Source organism: Heterocephalus glaber, unplaced genomic scaffold, assembly GCF_053883595.1.
Source record: "Heterocephalus glaber isolate CG9 unplaced genomic scaffold, H.glaber_assembly_v1.0 deba00001538, whole genome shotgun sequence".
NCBI lineage: Eukaryota > Metazoa > Chordata > Mammalia > Rodentia > Bathyergidae > Heterocephalus > Heterocephalus glaber.
Genome location: NW_028258333.1, coordinates 30,170,098 through 30,197,309, shown reverse-complemented (window position 1 = coordinate 30,197,309; position 27,212 = coordinate 30,170,098). Strand labels below are relative to the sequence as shown.

Below are 27,212 nucleotides of genomic sequence, written 5' to 3'. Positions count from 1 at the left end.
AATCCTCACTGAAATATTTCAGTGTTTGTACTAAATTAGATTGTGTCACAATTTTTTTTCTGATCTGATATTAGTGAAAAAGCAGGAAACATGTGTAATAGAAATTGGGAAACTAGCCAGGCATTGTGGCACACGCCTGTAATCCCAGCACTCCAGAGGGTGAGGCAGGACTATTACTGTGGGTTTGAGGCCAGCCTGGACTACATAATCGGACCCTGTATCAAAAAAATAAAATAAAATAGTAAGAAATTGTGAAACTATTGGATGTTGTTCACTGTTCTTTACAGATGTTACCATTAATTTATTAACCTAATGTGCTGGAAAGTCAATTACCTTATCTAGAATTGTATTTTGTCATTTTGATGGCAATTTGACAAGTAATTTTCAAATTTGTTGAATTTTTTCCAGCTTCTGTTATTCTCTATTCCATATCTATTCACCTAAATTTTAATCACCATACATTATTATAAATTTCTTTCTTTCTTTCTTTTTCTTCCTTCTTTTCTTTCTTTCTTTTCCTTCCTTCCTTCCTTCTTTTTGTACTGGGAATTTGAGTCCCAAGCATTCCCACAGAACTGCATCCCCAGTCCTTTTAATTCTTTTTATTATTTATGCATTCCTTTTTTGAGATAGGGTCTGAGTCACTAAGTTTCTTCCCAGGCTGGGCTAGAACTTGTAATCCTCCTGCTTTATCTAACTAGAGTGTTGGGATTACAAGTGTGTGCCACTACACACAGCTAGATTCATTCTTTTATTTTGCTTGAATTTAATTATTATCTGACAATACTTTAAAAGCTAGGCCATTTTCCTGCCCTCGCAGGGGAATGGGGAAAAAAAATAAGAACCAAGATATATCATGTAATGGTACAAATTCCCAAGGATGAATGTCATCATATTGTATACCTAAAATGTACCAATAAAATTAATGAATAAAACATGAAAAAAAAAGCTAGGCAAGATTTAGCAAGTCAAATTCCCTCTTGCAATTTGTTACATGCATTAAATAATACTGAAAAAGTGTTTCTTTGTGGAAGAATACTTTCAGATTTTGACAAATAAATATAAATGAAAACATTTCCTCAAGATAAAATGTGAGATTTTTGTCCAGCTGAACCTAAATATAGTATAAAGAAGTTTAGGGTAACTTTTCCTTTAATATTGTTCTTCTGAATTTTAAAAGTTATAATAGTTTTGAGTAAAATTTGAATTGAGGAAAATTAAACATTTACAAGTAGCATGGTAAGATATATTTTAATAAAGCAAGACACAGTATCCAGTCAGTCCAGCAATTTTATTTCCTCGAGGGTTTTTTTTTTTCTCTGTTAACTTTCAGTTTGGCTTCCCATTCATCTCTTTTGTTCTCTAATCTGGATCTCAGAAATATCTTAAATGTGTGAGAACTCAAGTACATAGCAGTTGTAATCTATCTTTTGTTCTTAAATGCTGAAGTTTCAACATATTTTATTTAGAGGTTTACTAAGACTTAGACCAAGAAATGTATATATCTTGCTGGATATACAACTTTTTCTCCACTTACTTAACTTCTACAATTTTAAAGCCTTCTCAAGTGTCCCCATTGATTCTTTGTAGACAACACCTACATGAAATATTGCCCTTACCCTTCGCTTTTCACTTTGGAATCCAGAACTAATAGATTGTGTTTTTTCTTAAATGGTGGGTGAACTTCCTTAAGAACATGTCGTTTTCAACTACTGTAAGCATTGGTTTTTACAGAAACTATAATACTAAAATACTTTCCTTTAGTCCACCATGGTAAAACAGACCATAATGTGTCAAGTAGCATTCACCCCACTGGAAATCTCTTTATGACTTGCTAATTGAAGACGTAATGAAACAACAAAAATATTTGATGGACACTAAAAGAAACATTCCTAAAATTCTATTTCTCATACATTATTTTTTAAACGTCATATTTCTATTTGGGGTACCAGGGATCAAACTCAAGACCTTGCGCTTGCTAGGCAGGCACAACACCACTGAGCTACATCCCCAGCCCTTAAACATCATATTTATTGGATTCTAATATCAATTATTATTTTTGCATTTCGTCAAAGTAGCGTTACTCCCTTCTGCCATGTAGTTAAAATTAGTATCTGTTTTTAGCTTATCTCCTAACCTCGTTACTTTTCTCATGTAGTCTATACTAGAATGTCTGACTCATACTTTTGAATCTTTTGTTTTTATACTTCTTCACAATATGTCAATAAGCAAATCCTTTATATTAATCTCTATGAAAAGTACTCCCTCCAACATGCTCCACAAGATACTGTGTAGTGATCAGAAGTGAATGTGTGATGCTGTCTTCTATCTCCAATATAAGAGTTCTGTTTTCTTTGATATCTGTGTGTTGGCCAATGAGAAGATATTTTCATAGACTTTGGGGACAACTTATCACTTCCACTTGGTGTCCAGCAAAAACTGGCAATCTCTACTCAAGAAAACCGTGACCTTCCTGAATTCTTGATTAAATATCCCCATTACAGCAAAAACTAGAATCTTTTCCTGTCAATAGCATAATTTTCAAAAATATAGTATATGGCAATAGGTGGCAAATAAATCATTGTTCCAGTTTGTCAAGTATATGTAAATAGACAAATTGTCTTTTTGCAAAATTCATCTGCATAGCAGTGTTTATATTTCTTAGCAAATGTTGTAATTACTTACTCTCTAAGTAACTATGGAAAGAGTTAGAGATAATATGTAATTATTATTCCATGTATTATTCCATACCATGTGGAAAGCTTGTCAAATTTACAAAACGCATATTCAAAGTAAGCACTGAGCTTGAACCTCTCAAACTTGTTCTACATTAAGTATTTTACTACTTTAAATCTATTTGTGCTTAGCTAATGTATAAACACTTCAGTGCATCAACTCAGATTTTTTTTCTTGTGAGAAAGCCAACATCAAGATGTGCTGTACTGGCCAGGGATTTAGCTCCGGTGGTTTCGTCACCTGCTGCGCAAGCGCAAGGACCCAAGTTCGATCCCCGGTGCCCAAATAAAAAAAAAAAAGATGTGCTGTACTGATCCATTTTATTTTTCAGTAAATTAAGGAGAAAAAATACACCATATTATAATGGGTTACATTAAAGAAATTCATAAAAACTGTAGTAAATGTGTTAGACATTTTATAGTATTATATTTAGGGTGAATATCTATATTAAAATGTTGATCACTTATTGAAATATGCCAGGTAGTAATTTCTGCCATCATTTATGTTAGCTTTCAATTACTTTTTTCATTTTATAAATAGCAAGCAATGGTCAGGCTCAAATAGAATGAATTGTTTCTATGTAATGAACAAGATAAATTAGTCTATAAAACATTAAGTAGGTATAAAACCTGGGCCTGGCTGGCCATGATTTGTAAATGTTTACAGAAGCTTCATAGTGTGGTAAAATGAGCATGGACTAAGTATTTATTTTGGGCTCTAAGTAACCTTTCTACAGGTGCTTGGATAAGCCCTCAATCTCCCTAGATCTCACAGTGTGTCATCTATTACAGAAGAGAATGAGATATGAAGCAGACAATCTACATTTCTTTATTCTGTTTTCTCTGACTCTACAGTTTGCTAAAACATAGCTTTTTTGTTAAGGCTTCAATGTTGTGAACTTTTCTCACTTTAAAAAAAGTTTTTTCTTTTAAATTTGGTAATATTTACTCATTCTAAGGCTTTTAATCCATGCTTTAATTAGACTGATCAAAAGCTTTTATGTATTAAACAAAATTTCTTAAAATTATCCATGATAATTTAATTTGGGAGCATGAAAAAACAATTTGATAATTGAAATGCTTGCTAAACCCTCCACGTCACAATTGGTCCAATTCAGGGAGTCAATTGCTTCTCCTAGTGCATCTCACTGATATCATTTTTACTTTTTACAAGTTTTTCTGGAAGCATTTCAGCGACTGTCTCTTATTTTCACGTGGCTAGTGTGTGGAACTTTTTCTATACAGATTAACAAATTTTCTTTCTTTCAACAGTCAGTGAGGAGACAGAAGCTGCCTAGGGATTCTCTCAGGATTTTTCCCCACATGTGAAACGCAGGAGATATAAAAACAACAATCACAACAATGATAATAATAAGCCCAAACTTGGGATGTGGCTAGGATGCTCTGTGAAGAAACCACAATCTCTAACTTTCTAGGATTTTGGAGAGTTTTGTTTATCTAATAATGGAAGTAGAGGAAAAGACAAAACAAAAGACCTTGTGAAAGACCTTCAATCACATTTCATTTGGAATAAAAATGCAGCAAAAATTCATTTTCAACATAATGCAAAAATTTATTTGCAAGTTTAGAATATAGCCCTTAGATTGCATTGTGAGTTTCTGGCACTTTTAACATAAATGAAAATGGTTAAATGGCAGTATTACTTAATTAAATATAGCCCTTAAATGACAAATGTTTTAGGATTGGCCACTGTACTCTTCAGCAGAGCCAGCCTATTCACTAATGACTTGAATTACCAGGTGAGAATATCAAAGACTATTTAGTTTTTAATAAATTGAGAAAGACATATCTTTGTATGGAAAACTGGTGAAGATATTCTAATTCAGGACCCACATCAATCCATAATTCCAAATGAATGTCAAGGGCATCTGAAAGAACTGTAGCAGAGAGGAAAACTAGCTCTACTGCATCATGCTGAAAAGGGAGCCAGAATCTATAATAGTACAAGGTGGACCAGACTTAGATTAATGATGCGCTCACTCTCAAATCCTTCTATTAAAGATGAGATCATTTTAGAGAAAGTATATGCCTTCAATTCTGGGCAAATGGCTGGGGATAAAATGTATCTCTAGCACTCTGAGGTGATTCATGACAATGAATTTAACTTTAAAGGAGCTATCCAGTCCTCTATTTTTTGGAGTGTCAATACAATTAACCCTTTGAAAAAAAAGCCTATAAAAGTGTTTGAAGGCTCTTAAGTTTCCACTCACATTTCCATACTCTGATTATGGAAAAAAATAAAGGTTCTGATAATATCCTAGTACAGATCTTTAAAAATCTGACTACAGACTACGATATATGTGTTTGTTCACGAAACCAAAGTTCCACTATTGTAGTTATACAGATGTTAAAATCTCAGACTTATCAAAAACAATAGGAAGGAAACCCTCTTCTTTTCCTATTATTTAAAAAAATATATTTTTTCCCTTTGGTGTTAGGCTGCTGCTATTATTTGTGTCTATTCTTATTTGTGGTTCTGTTTCTCTTCACATGGTGCTGCAAGTGATTTTAACATCAAAGTTGCACTCTGCCTCTTAATTGCAATGTATAGAATGGTGTGTGGTCTTTGGACCAGCAGAATCAATGTTGGTGGAAATGAACATGCTAGGAATTCTGTGAGACCAACCTAGATCTACTAAGTCAAAACTCCTATCAATCTGCATTGCCATCATTAACTTGCCACCATTCTGAGCCAACAGACAGGAAATACATATTCATTACCGGCTCTGGGAAACTCCATGCAACTCTGTCGACTATAGGTAGTCACATTTTGACATTCTTTGAAGACAGTTCAGCTAGATTGTTGATGCAATTTCTGAAATTTTTAATCAACCAAATATGCAATCTCAGATCTAAAGCTTGTGATCTCATTACAGTTTTACATAAGCTGATTTTCAGAATGTCCTTCTTCTGATATTACAGGTGTGATTCCAAACTAAATGATATTTTGGTTTAAATCAGGTTTTAAATTAATGGACACTAACAGTTCTCTTAGCCTTCAGCTAGGAGTTTTCCTTCAGTGGACTTCAATAGCATTTTTTTCTTTTTTGGGGGGCGTGGACAGGGAGGTACTGAGAATTGAGCCAAGGGCCTCTGCACTGAGCTACATCCCCAGCCCTTTTCTCATTTCTTTTTCTTTTGAGACAGGTTTTACTAAGTCACTAAGTTGCTCAAGCTGGACTTGAGCTTGCAATCCTAACTCAGACTCCCACAATGTTACTTGTGGTCTATTTTACTAGACACATACCACATATGCATTTGGTGACACATTTTTACTGCATGATATCATTGAGAGATTTTTAAATCTCATGTAATTGTCACAGATAAAAAACTGTACTGGACACTTAGCTAAAGGCAACAAGTCAGATTTTCTTCCAACAGTTTCAGTGGAAAAAATCCCTCCATATCAACTAACTCACCTCCAACTAAGACAAAGGTGGCTAAGGTTTTTAAGGAAGTATAGATATGGAATGTCTTAGCCCCTTTTCAGGTGCTATAACAAAATACTTGAAAGTGCATAATTTATGAATAGATGTTTATTTAGGTCATTGTTCTGTAGTCAGGAAAGTCCAATATTAAGGTGCTGGCATCTGGGGAGGGTCTTCCTGCTACATCATAACATGATGGAGAACATCGCATAGCAAGACAGAGCAACCATGCTATCTCATGTCTCTCCCATTCTTCTAAATATATTAATACTATCATAGAAGCCTCAGCCTCGGGACCTCATCTAATCCTAATAACCTCCCCAAAGCTCCAACTGCAAATGCCATTAACAAATGAATTTTAGGATTGTGTTTCTAGCACATGAAATCTGGAAGAACAAAGTCAAACTATAACAGGGAACAAAAAGTTTCCTACACTTAGGGAATTGAAAAGAGGGCACAAAATGGGATCAGAAGCTATGTGGAAATGGAAAGTTACAAAAGGAAGTAAATGAAGACCTATTGAAAATGGTATACCAGGATGGGTTGGAACAACATGCATTTTACAGTTTGGCAGTGTTATATTTTCTAAGCAAATACTCAGCAGGGCTCTGGGGAGTCACTTTTAAGGACAGAGACCCCTGCAGGTGGAAGCCGGGCTGAAGTTTAAACAAGCTTCTCAACATGGTGTTTGGGAAGGGTGTTTGTGACACAAAACAGTTCATAGCTCCCATAATGCTTTTAGACTTTACTGTTTCACATTTAAAAAGAAATGAACAGATTATTAATTTAAATATTTCTAGTTATTATGATGGAAACTAGGTATTAAAAGTTAGATATTTAAAAATGAATTGTTTCATAGAGGCCTAGTGTCCATTGGATTCCCCAGAGGTAAAGGCACAATTTATTTTCTAGAACCATAAGTGGAATCATGTTTTCAACAAATTCAAAGATTAACTACCAGCTGAAAAATCAACTACTGTTATAATTTTCCCAAAACCAGTACTTGTAAAATAGAATTATATGCAATTAGATTATAAGAAATTTATCCAATTATTATAATTTTTAAATAATTGAAATAATTACTACATTTGTTTTATCATAGACATAAAAGCAGTTTCTGTATATTTCCATTTGTGTAGATGCTCACTCTTTGGTATGCAACTGAAAATCTATTTTTAAAAAGAACACTAGAGTGTCTAAAGAGAAGCTCATGTCCTGTGCTCTGAAAGGACTCCATCAGTCCTTGCTCTTAATTTTTACTCAATTCTAACGGACTCTCAGATTAATTTTCAGCTTGTTTTAATCTAGGTACTCAAGTGTTCCTGAGAGCTTTCTACTTTCATAGAAGATATAGTGATCAAAGTCAATGCTGATGACCTCGATTTAAGAAAAACATTAAATTTTGTTTAGTAATCTCTATGGAAAGAAAAACTGAGAATCCTTAAAAATTTAGGTGCCAGTTTTCTTTTTAAATAATAAAGTCTGAATTCTAGACAACTGTAAACAGATCTCCATGGAAGTTAATCTCTTTGTGTTGAATAAATGATATGCTTTCCTAAAGTGCTTTTGAATCTAACAATGAAATGTTTAATAGAACATGGAAAAAGGTATTTAAAATGGCTGTTGCTGTTGTCCACTTTATTCAGTAGGGTCTAATGATGAGGAAAGAGAAGATTTCTGGATCCAAACACAAAATTGACCATGTCCAAATGGATGTATATTTACCAGTTTACATATTTCTCCAAGGCTCATTTTCAACATTTATATTATATAATGCTTACCTCTGGTGTACTTTGTGAAGATTAATTGTAATATTAAGGGTATCAAAATATATGACACATGAAAGTCATTCAGTATTATTGTGCTCTCTCCTTTTAAAAAATTCGTTTTATACCAAATGATGTTTTTCCTAATGAAGAATGAATATCATCTTGACCAAAAACCTCAATCCCTACATGCAGTCTTTTCAATCCAATGCATTTTTAAGACCCCTATTCTCACAATCATAAAGAAAAATTGTCATAGAGCATACAATATTTTGACATTCACTCTTACTTCATTTTCATTTTATTTGGATGTGGAATTATTAACTCATTTCAAGTTTTACAAATGTGAATGTACCATCAAAAATATTCTATATTTAATGAATATTCATATTTGCCTTACTAAGCCAGTTATTGGGCTGACCATTCATTGACCCATTTTTTTTTCATTCAGAGAATATATATGAGCATATGTTGATCACTGCGATTTACTATGGTTCTGTGAGAAATATACACAGTGAAGGAGAGAATGCCCACAATGAATCTTAAAACCAGATCTGAAGCCACAGTCTCATACTACTGGGTATGGCCACATAATCACCGGAGCACATAGTGTAAATGTGATAACAACCCTACATAGGTCTTTCTTCATTAGGGTATAATAGATCAATTTTGGACTCTGACAATAATTCATAAGAAAGAGAAAAGTTAGGATTCATGTACTTCATTACACAAAGCACGTCTATTTCAGCACATTAACTAAAACTATCAAACTGTGTAGCATTATAATCTATTTTGAGTTAAAACCTTTAGAGAAAAATAGTAGACATAACTGATTCTGAATTCATGAGATCCTGATATTTGTTGAGCTGCTTCCAAGTTTAACAATATTTTTTTTTCTGAAAAGTACATTCCTCACCCTGGAAACCACTGCTGCTACTCAAACAGAACCTTCAATTTCTGCTGGAGTGACCACCAGTGAGCGCCCTAGAAGAAGGGTTTAAACTGTGGCCCAGGCATACACTGAGGTCTTCCTTCATCCCCTTCTTGGATTCCGAATCTTTCTCTGACTAGAATGTTTCCTTCCACTTCCCAAATCTCTGCCTGTTAAAATGATACCTCTGAAAAGATCACCTCAAATACCAGCTAATTTCTTCAGGAAGACTTTGTTAGTTTTTTCAATTTTTATTTCTATTAGTATATGTTTGTGGTACATACCGATCACATTCCTCATGGGGAGTTGGTACATGTATATAAGACAGCTCAATTCTTTTTTCATCATCTTCTTCTCTGCTACCTCCCCCCTTATCTCTATCTCTTGGTCCCTTTCCCATATTTGAGAGATCTAGACTTCTTTACTACTTCAAGCCATAACAACACATTTATCTCTCACAGAGCATTTAGTACATTTTCTTTGTATTATAATTAATTATTTGTGTTCTTATCTTACTAGCTTTAAACTCCTTGCAGGCAAAGATTATGTCATTTTATTGTCATTTTTGCTGTTACTGTTCACACAGATTTTTATTAGTATTAAGTGATATGGACTTAAACATCATTGTAAAAGCAACAATAACCTTCCTCAGCCCTTAAAGAAAGACTATCTATCTAGAAATTGTATATGAAGGTTGTGTCTTGTTTATCTTTGCATCCTTCATGGTGAGAGGTAACAACCTTCCACACTGATACTTAATTAATTTACTCAATTAATTAATTAATACCAAATTAATTTACTCAATCTCTAGAACTCTGTTATATCTTCATGTTCTGCTTATATAGAAAAGGATAATAGGATTTTGAACTTATTTTTCACATACTGCTTTTTTCCTGTCTATATTCATTCTATTAAAAAAAGTTGTATCTGTTTTTTATTTATTCCTTTTATGTCCCTGAAAAAAATATTGAAGAAGAAAATTACCATCCATCCCAGTAGTTTGTTTGTCCTAATAGCACCAAAAGAGAAACAATCTTGGCCTATCATGATTGCTGGGGACCAAATAGGTCAGAGGTTCTGGAGAAAGATGAAATGAAAAATCAAAAAACTCTGGAAGAGATACTTGTGTGCCCACCTTTTCAGTTTATTCCATAATTCCTCAAAACATAACCAGTGCTAACAATTATATACTCATACTCTGCAAGTTTTAAAAAAAGATGATTTACTTGGAAATTATGACTTTAGATTATTTCCATTTGTAGTTCAGAAGCTTGAAAATTCTCCCCACCATTATGGTGATGATTCTTCATTAGGCAACATCTGCTAATTCTATTGATAGGAACCAATTTTTGTCACTATCACTTTTGTAATGTAATGATTATCAAATTTTATTAATTTTTCAAATAAAACTCAAAATAAACTTCATAGATTGCTATCATTTACTTAAATTTGCTAATGTTGCCCTTTTAAATGTATGCTTCATACATTTTATTATGTATTTATATATTTTAAGTTACATATATAATACTCTAAATAAAATACTTCCTATTTGTTAAAATCTGTGGAATCTGCACAAGATCACTAACCTGAGTCTGATTTAACTTTCAGTTCAGTGTTTCACAGCTTTCTCCCTTGTTCCCTAACCATGGTTAATAAACAAAATTTCCCAATTTTTCTGAAAATTCCATCCTGTAACTCTTAATGATTTCATTCATGTCTTTTCTCCCTTCCCATGGCCACTTATGCCTTGGCCTTCAAAACTTAGCTCAGTACTGTTTCAGGAGTAAGTTTACCTTGGATCCCCAGCCAGTTAGGAGCTGCCTTCCTTTGCTCCATAGCGCCCCTGACCTCATCTTGACTCCTACTATCACATAGTATGTTTTATGGTACTTCTGTCTGCATTTATCTTTTTTCCCAGTAGAACACAGACTTTCTCAGTTACAACTATCTGGCTTTGTATTTCCAGCTCTTAAATGAATTCTCTTTTCCTACTACATCTCTTAAGTGTTTGAACTACACTGTCCAGATGCCCTTAAATAGATTTACAATACCACCTGGGATGTTCATCTTTTGAGGGCTAACAAAACTGAAATGATTATAACTAAATATAAATCACAGAATTTCACTACAAGAATATGTCTTTTAATTTACAAAATATCTGAATTAGATGAATGAGAAATACACTTTACATTTCCTTTTATTGATGCTATAATTTTCAGGTGTTACTTGCTTTTTTATAGCTTTTACTTGTGAGATAATTGTAGATTGAGTCATATAAGTTACATGAAACACATGGCGTTACAGTATGCCCTTGACTCCCTTTGTACCAGGCTGCTCCTTCAATCAGCACTGAACTTTACATCACAGTATACACATATAGAATTCTAGGCTATTGATCTAACAATTCTGAAACAAAATAATGGCGTGCTATTCCCAAAATAAATTTATAGGCACATTTGATCATCCCCATCAAAAATGAAAAGAGAAAATGGAGAAATTCCTCATGACAATCAGACAGGTTCTCTAGTATCATCCTCTGAGAAGGTCGCTTTCACACTCACAGATTTTATTATGAATGCATTCTTTATCCATTACTGATAAGACCATCTCAATTTATAACTTAACTAACATATAGTAACCTCAAAATTTATTTTTGGAATTCAAAAGGATATCAAATGATCTTAGTGTTCCTTTTTTCTATTTTGAATCAATACTAAACTTTTTCAAGTTTGAGAAGACAGATATGTTTGTTCTTATTTGAACATAAACAATGTGCACATGTATCAAAATTCACACAGTAACTCATAAATATGAACCAGTTTTATGTATCAATCTTTAAAATAAGGGTTTAATAAGTAAACAAATATTTTTGAGTTAGCCTTAGCTTGTTATGGTAAAAAACTGGTTATAGTAAAAAAAAAAAAAAACTGATTGATTCTTTGAATACTGAGTTCTTGTTTTGGCTAAAAAAGAGAAATCTGGTGTATCTAAGCTAAGTATGGTCTATCTCCTTTGTACTCTCAGAAGTAAGCAAAGATTTGGCAACAATTAAATCATGATGTTCCTTTTGCCAACTCAGTGTGTTACTATAACTTAATCCCAGTTCTTCTCATTCACCTTCAGATACCTTGGTTTATTCTTTCCTAAGATCATTCTTTATTCCTTTTTTCTATATCTGTTTCCAGTTTCAAAAGCATACATAGGAAACATCTTGTACTTTACTGACAGTATGTACTTGGTTCTTGGGAGGAGATAAACTGCAGCCTATGTATTTTATCCTTTCTTTGCTGTATATCTTCAGCTTATAACATAAAGGGTATTTGATTTTTTTTCTCTTATTCTTGGACATTATCCTCTATGAAAGTCATATTGTTAGATGGTTTTCTAACAGGATTTTCTTGTTGGAATGGGGAAGAAGAGAAAAATGTGATGGAGAGAAAAATAGCAGTGGAGAGCAAGATAGTCTGAAAGTATGTCTGAGGTGTTGGGTCTGTCATCACCGATATATGCCACTTTATCACCTGTGTGTGAGCTATAGAATTTCAGAATCTTCCAGCTTTTAATCTACAATAAAGAATGATAATATATCTTTAGAGGACTATTATGAGAATTTAAAAGACTACAAGAAAGTACTTTTTAAATTTTGCAAATAAGTTTGTGTGTGTGTGTGTGTGTGTGTGTGTGTGTGTGTGTGTGTGTGTTCGTACCTTGAGGGGAACAACGAGCCTAAATAAAAGGGATGTTAAAAATACAAATACTCTTTTTTGGCCTTCACAATCTTTCTGTGGTTTGGGTTTGTAAATACTAGATACTCCATGAGTAAAGAGCTGAGCTATGTTAGGTCAGAAGATTCATACAGGACAAAGTAGTCTGTGGCATGTCAACTTGGCACAAGATTCTGGTTGTACCAATTTTTCATTAGGAGGACTCTAGGATTTCTTTTAGCCTCCAAGAGTCCATTGTGAAGGAAGATGAGGAACAAAGACATACAGGTCAAGAGTAAGCCACTATATCTCTAAGGGACGTACATAGACTACATTTGTAGCTTATAGACTATGTTTAGGATAGCGTTTCTCATGATAGATAATACATGATAATGACAGCCTAGGAGGGACTTTCAGATGCTATGGGCTATGCCAGTGAAAATTCTTCTATGCTATTCAGGATTTACATAGCCGTTGACAAAGTTCCAAAACCTAGAACTATTAGGGGAAATCTTTGCTCTAATAATAATTGAGATACTAAGCTCTAGGAAAATTCAAAGAGTACTGCCTCATTTATCTTCACAATGAGATTATGAAGGAGATACAATTATGTTGTGCATTACATTTTACCAATGAAATTGAAACATGGAGTTCAGTGACTTTTCTGGTCATTCATCAATAAAAGCAGAGCCAGGAATCAAAACCAGATACCCTTGATCCAGAGACCACATAGCACCTGCAAAGCTACTTTCTCCACCCTGGGCAAGCTTTCATGAAATCTTAACCTAAAATGGGTGGGCTCTTTGAGTATATTAACAAATATCTTGCCTACATCTACCTAAAAACTTCTCAGAGGAAATTATCTTTAGATACACCAATCTAAGCTTGTGCATTAGGAGGAAAATATATGATCTATCAGTTACTAACTCCTTCAGTTTTCTGTATTTCTAGAAAAAAAAACTTTCCAAGCCAGAGTATTGATTCCATATTGCAAAGTCATTGTGGAAGTTGAGATTAGTCTTTCTGTATATCAAAATGTCAACATATTTGCCAAAAATGAATTTATAAGTTTATCTCAGTGTCCTACAAATGAAAAATAGTTTACCATTGTTTTTACAGATTGAGGTAAATCTGACATTATTGACATATGCTATGGATTTAATTTAATACCATAGTACAGATGTGAGCTCTGATAAGTTTTTGTGAAATCTAGGCTAAGAAGAGTAGAGTTGTCTCAATATTTATGGGGTTGAAAATGCAGAGTTAGCAAAGGAAGCATTTTAATTAGAACAATATTTTCCCGTACATGTTCAGAGTAAAATGGAAGGGAATCCTTTCAATGCCTTATTACTTGTTTCCATATATTTACTAAAAATATTTTCTGGGTTTTACAAAACAGGTTTGGTTGAGGTCTTCCCAATTTTTTAACCATTTGTTTTTGCAACCAACAGCATATACTTAATATTGTCTTTTATTTTACTTTCAACTAAATTTATATGACTCTTTCCAGTTAGACTTTTTTATTTGCATGTTTTAGGTATCCTGGAGATAACATCAGTGGAGATTGGAGTTGTTGCCGTCAAAGCCATTAACAGCAACTATTACTTAGCCATGAACAAGAGGGGGAAACTCTATGGCTCAGTAAGTATTCTGCTTTTGTTTTCAAAACCCTCTGCAGTAAATCACTGCCGCAGTTTTGGACTATTTCCTTCCTACACAGAATAGCTTTGTTATCCTTCTCTTACTAGTAAGTATAGCCACAGTGGTCTGGTCACCAGAGTCTCAAAGGCTAGCAAAGCAACTCTTCCAAAAATGTAATCTTCTCTGTTGTTCACCCATTAGTCTACTACCACACAGGCTGTTGCTGGCATTTGTCTGTGAATGTCCTGAACTGCAAACCAGTCTTTCACGAAAGCATCTGGTCGGATTGGCATAGGGGCTACAGAAATCTTGGAGAAGAACCATTAAAAACAAAGATCTCAAATAGAGTAGAAAACCGTATTCTGTGTGTGTGTGTGTGTGTGTGTGTGTGTGTGTATGTGTGTTACAGCTGAAGATAAAACAGAGGCTCTGATTTTTTTGTATTTTTAAAAATCTGAAATGGGGAAATATGAAGAAATTCATCATTTCACAGGTTGTTTGATGAACTCTAGAACTATATTTACATAGACAATGGACATTAATTCAAATTATGCCTCAACATCATAGATACATGTGAAAATATTGTTCCTTGAAGTAAGGTCTTCAGGTCGGGGCCATAGATATATTTATACTGTACCTGTCTGTGTCCCACTAGTATTTAATATAATGAATATCACCTCTGCCACCATGGATCAAAGTCATTTAGACCAATTCTCTTAGATTCAGGTCTCACTTCAATTAATGAATAGTTATTTTAAAATAAAAACTGTAGTCACTATTAAAATTAAATTATAAACAGTGTAGCAATTTATTCTGTTCAGGGTTTTAGGAAAAATATGTCAATCATATGGACATCTACTATATGTGGATATTGTTTGGCATATGAAAACATAAGAAAGAAGTATATAAAATAAAACTTCAGGTAATGAACAATGTATCTGGAAAATTTTAGTAAATACAAAATTATAATTATAGAACAATTGACTGTTAAATGCAAGGAAGGCCAGGATTGAACCCAGGGCATCACACATGCCAGGCAGGCACTCTAGTGATGAGCTAAATGCCCAGCCCTTTTTATTTTATTTTGAACCAGGGTCTCACTAAGTCAGGGTTCAGACTTCCCTTGAATTTGTGATATCCCTACCTCAGCCTCTGAGTACCTAGAATTACAAGTATATACCACTGCACTCAGTTCAAGCCAAGTTCGGCTTCAATCTTTTAACTGCAGTTTGAATGATGATAGTAGACCAGCTTATGAATGTGGATACATGTCATTGTGTCAGGCCCAGAACTAATCAAGGGATGCTAAATGAATCTAAGGGTCATTTTTTCCTAGATTCTCTTCTAGGAGATTACCCTGAAGACACTTAAATACATTTTGAATTACATTTTTAGAGGATATGTAACAACATCAATGGCTGGAAATAAAACTTGAGAAGTACACCTAATAATCTCATTTTTTTCCTAACCAGATCTTTCGCTATTTTTATAGTTTTCATAGGATCAAAAAGAATTTAAATGTGTAAATAAACTTACTTTCTTGAGTAGCATAATGACTGTCTAGAGCTGGTAGCTCTCAAACTGAACCATGTATCAGAATCAACAAGTAGGCTTATTAACAGACAGAATGGTAGGGCCCACACCCAGATTGTCTGATTCTGTGACTCTGTGGTGGGATCCAAGACATTGCATTTCAGACATGGGCCCAGGCATTGCTGATGCTTCTGGATCACTCAACAACCTGAGAACTAGTGGTCTGGAGATAAAGTAGTACTGCATTACATTCATATCAGGGCCACTTTTAATTGAGAGTTGGGCGTGCCAGGATAAATACTTTTTGCCAGAGGAATTGTAGGTAAAACCCTCTATTATGTGTTGCTCTACTGAAGAATATAAAACAGCAATGAAACATTTTTAAAACTGGTGCCATTTAAAGGTTCATATCATAATCACTTTTGAGCCACATTTTTACTTTTCATTAAACATGCCTACAGCCAGCCTCAGTGGCATGCACCTGTATCACCTGCTATTCAGGAACTTGAGGCTGGAGGATCACTCAAGCCCAGGAGTTCAAGGGCAGCCTGGGAAGCATAATGAACCCTCACCTCAAAAAAAAAAAAAAATCCCATTTAACATATCCAGTTCTCTCCTTGGCCTACCCTTATCAGAATTACTGGGTAAGAGGACTAAGTGAAGAGGTATTGATTGATACATACAGTTACTCACAAACCAATGCTTCTTTAAGGTAAGGCAAGCTAATAGTAATTTAGATTAACAAAGAAAATATAAATCATTTTATTTGAAAAAATATTAAATTAATCCTAACAATAAAATGTACTTATTTTAAAATGTAACATCAAGAAGAAATAGTTACTCATAACACTCAAATGAACTGTGACATAAAAGTATTTCATAATTTTCCTCCCATTTCTCCACTTTTTCTTCTATCCAACGTAACTCCCATTATGTGCTTATCTTCTCCTACTTTTGAGCTGTAAGCTCTGTGAATTGACTTTTTTCTAGGTCTTTATTTAAATTTGATGCCAGGATTTTGTTTTCGTTTTGAGACAGTTTTGCTATGTAGCTCAGATTGCTCTTACACTTACAGTCCTCCTACCTCAGCTTTCTGAGGGCTGGGATTACAGGGATGCATCATGGTCCCTGGCTGCCAGGATGCTTTCTAGTATATCACATCACCTTATATTATTTACCTACCATGGCCCTTATCTGATATTGTTGTCATTAATATGTTTGTTTTTTACTCCCTTTTCTCAATAGCGTGTGATCTTTGAGAAGGCAGGATCAACCTTGTCTCTTAGCATACATTCAGCACCTGAAACCACAGACTTGTATGATGCATAAACCTGACTGGCTGTCCATTGGCTCAAGCTGTTAGAAAATATGCTTTTCATTCACTCCCAACCTGACTTGGGAAGAAACACATTCTGTAACCAAAGGATTCCCTTTTTGTGATTCTCGTTACTACTAGGGATAAAAAAAATTAAGACATGGTTAATTAAGAGCAAAATGTATTCATATTGAATGTCCTGCTGAGAATGGAGCAGCACTAACAATTCTGTATCTAAACATCGCTGTCAAAATTTATGACTGCATACCTAACATAATTCTGTACATCAGATGACAACTCTGTTACTCTTGCCTTCATTTATTTCCTGACATTTCCATTGATTTCAATAAGCCTTTCTGGAAAAATAATTAGACAAACACCCAGAGTGATTGGTTAAATCCATTCTGTATCTGTTCTCTTTTGAATATTTTCCTTTTTTCTTTTTTTTTTAAATGTATAACTTTCTTATATTTTCTTAGTTATTCTCTGAAAAATGCATCTGTTGTATTCCAATTTCTTCTTGACTGATGCACTTAAACAAATTGTAAAACTGAATTAATTAGAGCGGACGCTCCTAGAGCATGTTAGGTACTAAAGGAATTTCAGATTGCTAGAGAAAGCCTGAAAATTACTTCTAACTTCCAAAATCCTGCTTTGGGACATTACTGTAGCCTAGCTTTTTAAAAAACTAGTAATTATCTACATTCTATCTACATTCTGTGAACAAAATAGACTCCTAACCCCCTCCTTCAGAGATTAAAGTTATGACACATTTCAATTTTGGCCTAAATGCTAAAAACACATAAGATGAGGAGGCTGATTCAGATGGACTTTGTTTTAAGAAACATTTCTCTATAAATTCATGTCTAGGGAGGAAACATAATTAAGCATCCACTTCTACTTTTTCATCAACTGGAGTTCTTCAGATGTTTTGTGTCCAGTGGAATCAAGTGTCATCACCACAGAATAAAACGTTGTGTTTTTTTTCTTTGCAGAAAGAATTTAACAATGACTGTAAGCTGAAGGAAAGGATAGAGGAAAATGGATACAATACCTATGCATCCTTTAACTGGCAGCACAATGGCAGGCAGATGTATGTCGCACTGAATGGAAAAGGAGCTCCCAGGAGAGGACAAAAAACACGAAGGAAAAACACCTCAGCTCACTTTCTTCCAATGGTGGTGCACTCATAGAAGACAGCCTGTTCATGGATGCAGTAGAACCAAAGGCTCTTTGACCAGGAATAGTGATATTCTTCACGAAAACAGTAGCTCAAAAGGCAAAGAAACATTGCAGATGTCTGCTTGCTTAAAAGAAAGGAAGCCTGTGGAGGTTTTTGTACTCACTGCTGACATATGATGTTTTTTTCACTAGGTCTGTGTCATGCATTATAACCAAGATATAGGCAGATCAATGGGAAGTTATTCTCAAGAGAACAACATTGTGGCTGGGCTCTTTGGTTAAGTTTTTGTTTTTGAACCTCTGAGATAGAACTCAAAGGACATGGAACAATCTGTTGAATGATCATTGGGAAAGTTATTTATGGAACACGAACTCATATCAAAGACTTGCATTGCTCATTTAAGCCTAATGATTCAGTGAGCAGTAAGACACACAAGCATTTACTGGAAAGCACTTGGGTCAGATCATATGTGCAACCAAAGGAGCTTTGGGTGTGGCACATGGAAGAATTGGATAGGATTCAAAAATATAAACATGTTAGTGTGAAACTGCTCTAACAATACAAATAGTATGATATGCTTGTGCATTCTGTCTTCATCTTTTTCCATTTCTTTCTAAGTTATTTATTTAATAGGATGTTAAATATCTTTTGGGGTTTTAAAGAGTATCGTCAGCAGCTGCCCTCTGATTTACATTCTCTTTTTCTTGAGCACACCACATACATGTTCATGACAAAGTGTTTTTAAAACTTGGCAAACACTTCAAAATTAGGAGATGAGATTGGGGAAGCAATATGAGTGCCCCATGTGCTATCAGCTGATTTATTTGTACTTCTGCGATAAGAACCATCAGTAATAAATAAGGCAATGGTCTGCCATGGCTTGAGTGAGAGATGTCTGCCATCATTTAAAAACATATATTACTCCTGAGGCTTCCTTTCCTATGAAACAGACCAGAAAGCCAAATTCTTCTCTTTGAATACATTAATTCATTTCCAAGAATATACTAAAAGAGGGAAAATTAATTGTTAAGTACATTTTAGTAGCCTAGCCTCATTATTTACTAATCATTTCTTGCCCTATCTCACAGTGGTTGAATGATGAAAAGGCTGTCTGCATATAGTATAAGAACCCTTTGTAAGTCCCACATAAAGCATCTCCCTAAAGGAACCATCACTGTATTTGACATGAAGTGCAACTCTCCCAGGGGCTTAGACTGAGCAAATATATCCTGGTATATGTGTGACCATATAATGAGACCTGTTCAAGCTGTATGACCTAGTCTGTACAAAACCAAATAAACCTTATTTTCTGTAAATTTAAAAAGCTTTAGAATGTTCCATAATGTAACCATTTCAAAATTCATTTTGTTAGAGCAAGTATAGAAAACAGCACATAAGAACATAAGTTTACCAGTCATCAACACATTGTAATCCACTACATACATACATATGCCTTATTTGCAGTGTCTGTAGTGATTTTAAAAATGTAGAAAAATATTATTTGTTCTAAATACTTTAAGTAAAAGACTATATTGATGCTGCAGTTTTATTTTCATATTTCATGTTTTGAAAAAGTCTGTTTATTTTTCCTGTTTTGGATACAGTATTTTGGTATAAGGAAAAGACTCACCAAATGTGTATTCTTACTGAAGTTTAAACTCTAGAAAGACTGGTGGTTTTTGATTCTCTTATAACTTATTTGTGTTGGTGGGAAAACAGCACTTCCAGTTGATCTATTATTTAAAAATTAGTTTTATTAAGACATTTTCCCATAAAATAATCTTATAAAAGGTCACATTTCATGATTCCTTTAAAAAGTTGGCATTTCAAAAGAAATACATGTGAGGCACAGTTGTTTGGCTTATGCCTAAATTTGTATTTCATGATACTTTGCTTTCAACTTGCTTTTTGACAAATAGATTTCTAAAAATGTTTAATTTTTTGTGGTTGGAATCTGTACCTTAAAGTTTAATTGGTAACTGAATCTGAGAGCTATAATGTAATGAATTCCTTTGAAAACTAGATATCTTTTTTCTTTTATTTTAATATAATAATTGTACCTGACACATGAACATGGACCACCCACAACCAAAATTAAATGTTTGATGAGACAAATATGGTATTAGATGACCACAGTAACAGCAAATAAGGCACAAACTGGGTTCTTATTTCACATAGCCACTTAGATTACCAAAGAGACTATGTGTAAACAGTCATCATTACAGTACTCAAGACACTAAAACAGCTTCTAGCAAAATGTATCAGAGCTTGGAGAATCCAAAAATAGAAAGCATCTCCTCCCCTCCTCCCTGTCTCTCCTCTATACACATCCCAGTAGAGATGAAGACAGAAACAGTTTGGTAAGGAGTAATGAGATTCCTCTGTATTTTAAAAAAGGCATTTTGGCTGGATATTGATATAGAATTCTGGTCCCTTTTGCAACTACTGAAGGAAAAGAAGTTCAATTTCTGAATGTTGTAGGTTTAAAAACAAATAGAGATTTTGGAGGCTCTGCCTCTGTTGGAAGTATAAACTCTGGCCCATAAAATTAACATGCATCAGCCACAAATACCTGTCCCTGAGTGCTGATTCTGAGGAGACTCTTCCTAAAGATGCAGAAACACTCCTTCCTCCTACCTCCCAAAAGGCTGAACAGTGTATAGTATGTTACATTTAAATAAACACAATAAAAATGCTGGATAAAGAAAATAAAAATATTGTCCTTGTTTGTTTTATTAGCCTAAAACTCTACCTGGTAATAAAGAGAGAAGCTGGATGGCTGTGTGCATGGCAGGATGTGGTTAAATGCCCCACAGCCCCAAACAACAACAGAAAAAAAAATTACTCAAACATTTATAAGGTTTCTTTAATGTTTTACATGTGTGAGTCGGCTATCCTTACTCTAATAACAACCAAATGCTTTTGATTTTCCTAAGTATTCAGGTCCACCTAGTTTACACAGTGGATAAAAAAGAATGAATTGAAAACAAGGATAGCTTGTGAAACAACGAAAGACTTCTGGAGGAAAGCCAGGAGGCTGCAAAATTTGATTTCAAGGAGATGGAATAGGCCAATGAATTTGATTTGAAAAGTAGAGAGAAAAAAATACATAATAATGCAAGTTGGTTCCAGGGCTTCAAGCAAGCTTATGGCCACAATTTAAATGGATCAGTATTAATGCTGCACAGTTCTAATAATTTGAATTCTCTTAATGCAGAATTTATGATTATTCAGTAAAGTAACATTAACTGTTTCCCTATCAGTAAGTCTTCAGCCAGGCCAAACTTGTTTTAAGAAAGAAATATGTAGGAAGTTTGGAATACTTAAGAGAAGTTATCTGGTACATTAATACAAAATGTGCATGCAAACAAATACCATATTAAATAAAAGTTCTGTTGTCTATTTCACTAGACAGGACTTTTGCAACTTAAACTGTGCTGTAAGAAGAAAAGAGACATTATTGTGGAAGAATGCTGTGGGGGGCGGGGTGTGGAAGGGTGACTCTGAGTTCTACCAGAACTGAAAAATGAAGAAAGTAAAACCTGCTTCCTCTCAGATTCTCGTATCCTCTTATCTAAAATTGACTTTATGTGGTAGACTGACACTTGCTTCCATTTACTACTTTCCAACTCTAAAACCCCAAATGTCATTTTCCCCCTCAAGATTTGTAAATGAAAGAATACTAGCTATAGCTCTTACTGATTAGGTTTGGGTAACATATTAACCTCTAGATCCATCAGTATGACAAGGGATTTTGGCATGTGATAGACTGATTTTCACTCATATGGCCACAAAGAATCAAGGTGTAGATTTTGACACTAGTAGAATCGGAACTAGTTAAGAACTGTGCATCAAAGAAAGAAGCACTGATAGCCAGGTACAAAAGTGGAATGATTGTTTGCCATATCTATTTCAGAGAGAGTACTGACATATTTTAGTCCTATTTGTTACCAATTCACATTATTCTTCGTATCTTCAGCCAAATCAGATTTAACTACCTCCTTTCTTGTATGTGTTTCAAAAAATAAAAATATTATATTTGTTTAAAGCCAAAGTAAGACCATAAATACAGCCAGTGAGACCATAAATATAGCAAGTTTTGATAAGCATATAGAAAAAGAGACTGAAACCCTAATGCCTTTCATTCTTTAACTGTAAAATAAAAAGAAAAGGAAAAAACTGTCTTTATATCTTTATGATATGAGACAAAAGCAAACTTCAGAATCTGTATTTCTCTTTCCTTCTGCAGATTAGGAAAAAAATAAAACACAAAATCCCCTTGTAAGTGAATAATCTACTGAAAATACATCTATAAACACCAACATTTACAATGGAATAATCATGATCAAATTAATGAAATCAAAGTTCTCATTTCTAAGTGGATAACGAGTATTTCCATGAGCCTGCATCGTGATAGCAGATAAGGGCAATATTTTCATACTCAGAGAAAAGCCATATGCCAATCACATATGCATATGGCATGTATTATTTTACACATTTTTTTATCCTCCACAAAAGAGCCTATGTTCATTTTTAAATGTAGGCAACTGCATCCTCTAGAGATGAGCACAGAATATGAAGAATCAAAACATCCCATGTTCCTCATTACAACTGTAAATTGAACATATGCATTTGTACAACTCAGGCAAAGGCCTCAGCTGTAGAGTAACAAACTGCAGTATGGCCTTGGCCCTCTCAGAGTTTGGTTTTAATTACCTTGTACACATCTTAAATGCCTAAATCATCTTACAATTTTCTAAATTATTTAGTTATCATTTCTGTGGTCAATTTAAGCTGCTGACAATGCAAATATTCTCAGGGAAGTCTTTCAAGGAACAGTAAATTAAAACCAGTGTTTCATGAGGTACATTTTGAAAACTCTGTTTCTTATGGTTCTGGTAAGCATTAGGGTTAGGGGTCACATCAATGTGATTCAATATTAAAAATATTTTAATATGTGGTATGTAAATACTAGACTTCCTGATAGCCTTTTTTCAGTGAAATAAATCAACATGTCAAGATAACATTATTTAAGCTAACATCTATGAAAATTATATGAGAAAAATATCTGTTTGTAGGATATTTTCCATTTGAGAAATACTGAAAGATGACATTACATGTAAGCATCTTATTTTTTTTCCTGACAAGTGAAATACTATGCATCTTACCACTCAACTTTACTCTCGCACAGGAAACAAATGAAACCAAGTAGGATTTTTAAACCAGTTTCAGCAATAGTTCATGCTCATCTTATCCTAGAAAAGTTCTACCTTTCCCTCTTCAAGATCTCTTATGAAATAATCTAATTATCATGTTTTAACTATAATAGTTCATTTTTCTATGTCTTGGAATTTTTAATTCAAGGTGATATTAAATAGTTATGTGATATATTTCTTTACTAGAATCACAAGAAAAAAAATAGAATTTCTGTGACCAATCATCTACTTCAGCTGTTCAAATGTGTAGAAACTCCATAGTAATTTATTACAGACGTTGCAGGCAATTAATTATTGAGAACCTCATAATAATTGAGATTTTTAAAATTCTATTTCTCTCCATACATACGGATATTCTCTAGTGATAAAATTAATGTTTTTAATCATTTGAATTATTCAGCAGTACTATTGGCTTAAAACTACACAAAATTTGAGCATGAAGACTGTTATGAATTGAAATGCTAACTCCCAGTATCTTCAACTGTGGCTTTAGAAACAGGATCACTGCAGATATAATGAGTTAAGATGAGGTCAGACGAGAGTAGGGTGGACCTCTAGTCCAAAATGTCTGGTGTCCTTATAGAAAGGTGGGAATTTAGGTACAGACATGCACAGAAGGAGAGCTGTCTTAGTCCACTGAGGCTGTTATAACAAAATGCCAGGAATTGGGTGGCTTTTTATAAATGACAGAAATTTACTTTTTATAGTTCTAGAAGCTGGAAGTCTGAGACCGAGGTGCCAGCAGAGTCAAGTTCTATTGAGGGCCTGCTTCCTGGTTCACCTTCTTACCTGATTAATTCTCACTGGTCCCCCATCCAATTATCATTACATTAAGAAAAACATTTCAACATACAAATTTCTGGAAGACACTAATATTGTCTATAGAAAGAACACCATGTGAATAGTAAGGAAGAGATAGGGATAACAAGTTCCCAAGCCAAAAGACAGCAATGATTCTTCCTCACAGCCATCAGAGGAAACCGACTCTGTCAATACCTCAGTTTCAGGCTTCTAGCCCTCAGTACTGTGAAATAGGTTTCTCTTATTTAATCCAGCCAGTTTGTGGTACTTTGTCATAGAAATGAAAAGAAATGATACTGGGCCTATGACTCAAGACTATGGAACTTAGAGTTGGGAAACTGATTGACATATCTGAAATCACAAAGCTTACAGTCAGTACAACAGAACTGTTTGACACCAGCTTTTAAATCAACAAAGTAAATTTCACATGCTTCTGAACCATGCCATTGCAAAACTGTATAAAAATTTTGCTGAATCTTCACTTATTCAATCTATAAATTTTTATAGTATCCTCATGATCATGTCATATTTTAATCTCCCAGCAAATTCATCATAAAGTTTTTCCAATGGCCCCTAAAATGACAAAATCAAACCAATTCATTTTAGCTACACCTCAATTTGCAAATTAGATAAATTTGATGTAAGCCAGGAAATGTATTGTGAAATGTACATCCAATTGGGGGGGGGGGGTATTTTTTTTTAATATTGAACTTTCCTGTTCATAGAGGAACAAAAATGATCCATAATCAAACTAGTACATCTATGATAATTTTATTTGTGGTAGCATCCACCAATTACTAATAGTTTACAACAATTTTTTGGATTAACACAACTCTCAATAACTGTTTTATGCAAAAAAAATTGAACTTAAATGATCAAGAAGACATGACCATAAAATAATTGCATTGGTTAATATGTCAAAATTTACACATTTAAATTAATATTTTTACTTCAGAAAAGAACATTAGATGACTATACATTAATAGACATTCATCTTAGTCTATACATTAATAGACTTCATCTTAGATGCCCTCTTAAGCAATTTTTATCTCCTTCTGAGATGGGTTTTGAGCCAAGTAACTTTACATCTTAGCATTGTGGTTTATGCCTGCAATAGATACCTGGACTTCCAGTAATTTGCCATCCTAACTTCTGTCCTGTTTAGTCTTACTTCTCAGTAGAATAACAAAAACAATTTTTCAACCCATATACATTACTGAATTGATTTCTTTCCTATGATCCTTCTAACTGCGACCACAGATGAATAAGTAATAAAGGCTCCCTTCTCTAAAACTTTAGTAAATCTATCCAGACTTAATGACATAAAACAATGTTTGTGTTATGTACCCCAAAACTATAAGGGTCTTTTGTAAATGTAGTCATATTTGCCAAACCTCTCTCATAATTTTTTAATTTTTTAAAACATGTTCCTGAACCTTTAGCATCTACATAGGTTTGAACACCATAAGTAGTTAATCATCACCCAGTGTTTCAGACTATTTTTTAATCCATCATTGCTTTACTAAACACAAAAATCTCAAACTCTCTTCAAATATTATAGGAAAGTTAGACCAAGTATTACTTTTTTTCATACTACACTGTGGACTATTAGTAATTTTCTCTGCTGAGGACATTATTTGAAGCAAAAGTCGTTCAACCTCTACACTACTGGCATTTTATGTTGGTTATGCTGTGCATTGTAGAATGTTTGGTTGCCAGGAATGCCCCAACAGTTGTGATAGCCAAAAATGTCATTAACTTTTGGTAAATAAACATTTCTGTAACACTGAGTTTTCTCTAAGTATATATATCTTTGCATTTATTAAATTCTTTTTATATGGCCTGTGCATGTATCATAAATTTTATTGTTAATTATTTTCTGAACTTCATATTTAATTTCTGTTTTGGTTGTGACCTTCTTTTATTTAGACTAATGATGAGTATATGTAATTTTAAATTTACAGTAAGATATCTTATGGGGTAAGCGAGAAAAATTCATCTTTCTCTGATTATGAAACCAATTATATCCAAGATTTCTGAGGCACTTTCTTCTGTAACCATCTGAATGCCCATCTTCTTTTGTACTACCAGTATTTAAACAAGAAAGGAGCTAGCATACTTTTAACAAAAAAGACTTCTCATACAGAAATAAAGTCACACTGGAACAACCCAATGCTAAACCAGTCCTTTGATTACAGGAGCTCTCAATGTTTAAAATGTTACAAATCGATTCTGGAGCATAATATAATTTATTCTCCAGAAAACTTGTTCAAGTTTTAGGTGCTATATCAAATACAGTAAACTAATTGAGTTGTTCATCTCTAGCATTCTATTTTAATGTCTTAAATTTTAAAAATATATTTCATTTTTAATTGACACAATATTCATTCATATTGATGGGGTACAGTGTGGAATTTCAATACGTTTATACAATGAATAATGATCAGATCAGGATGATTGATACATCTATCAATTCAAACATTAAAAATTTTAAACCTCTCTAGTAGCTACTTTGAAACATTCAACTAATTGTTGTTAATCAAAGCTATCCTACAGACCACAGGACATTAGAAGTTACTCCTTCTATCTGCCTGTGTCCATTAACCATCCTCTCTCCACATGCCCTTCAAACTGTCCCAGGATCCAGTAACCAATAGTCTACTCTCTACTTCTAGATCAATTTTATAGATTCTGCATATGTGTAAAAACATGCATATTGTCTCTCTGTGCTCTCACTTCTCTCAATTAACATTTATAAATGAGAAAATTGAAGCTCTCTCTCTCAGACCTCACTGTTAGGTAATGCAGCAGGTCTCCTGACTATAACCACTCCTCTGTTCATTATGTAAGCATTCAACAAAAAGAAGAACAAATAAAAATTCAGTCCTCCACAGCACAATGTTCAATTTTTTAGACATTCAAAGGTGGTATGTTTGTC

At 33.9% G+C, this 27,212-nt stretch overlaps 1 protein-coding gene across 1 annotated transcript in view; it reads left to right on the top strand.

Moving 5' to 3' along the window:
• Positions 1-19,136, top strand: part of Fgf10 (fibroblast growth factor 10) — a 76,987-nt gene extending 57,851 nt beyond the window's left edge. The window contains exons 2-3 of the mRNA XM_004848546.4: positions 14,123-14,226; positions 18,070-19,136. Of these exons, the coding sequence (XP_004848603.1) occupies positions 14,123-14,226; positions 18,070-18,267 (302 nt within the window). The 3' untranslated portion in view covers positions 18,268-19,136. The remainder of the gene's footprint in view (positions 1-14,122; positions 14,227-18,069) is intronic.
• Positions 19,137-27,212: the final 8,076 nt, after the last annotated feature.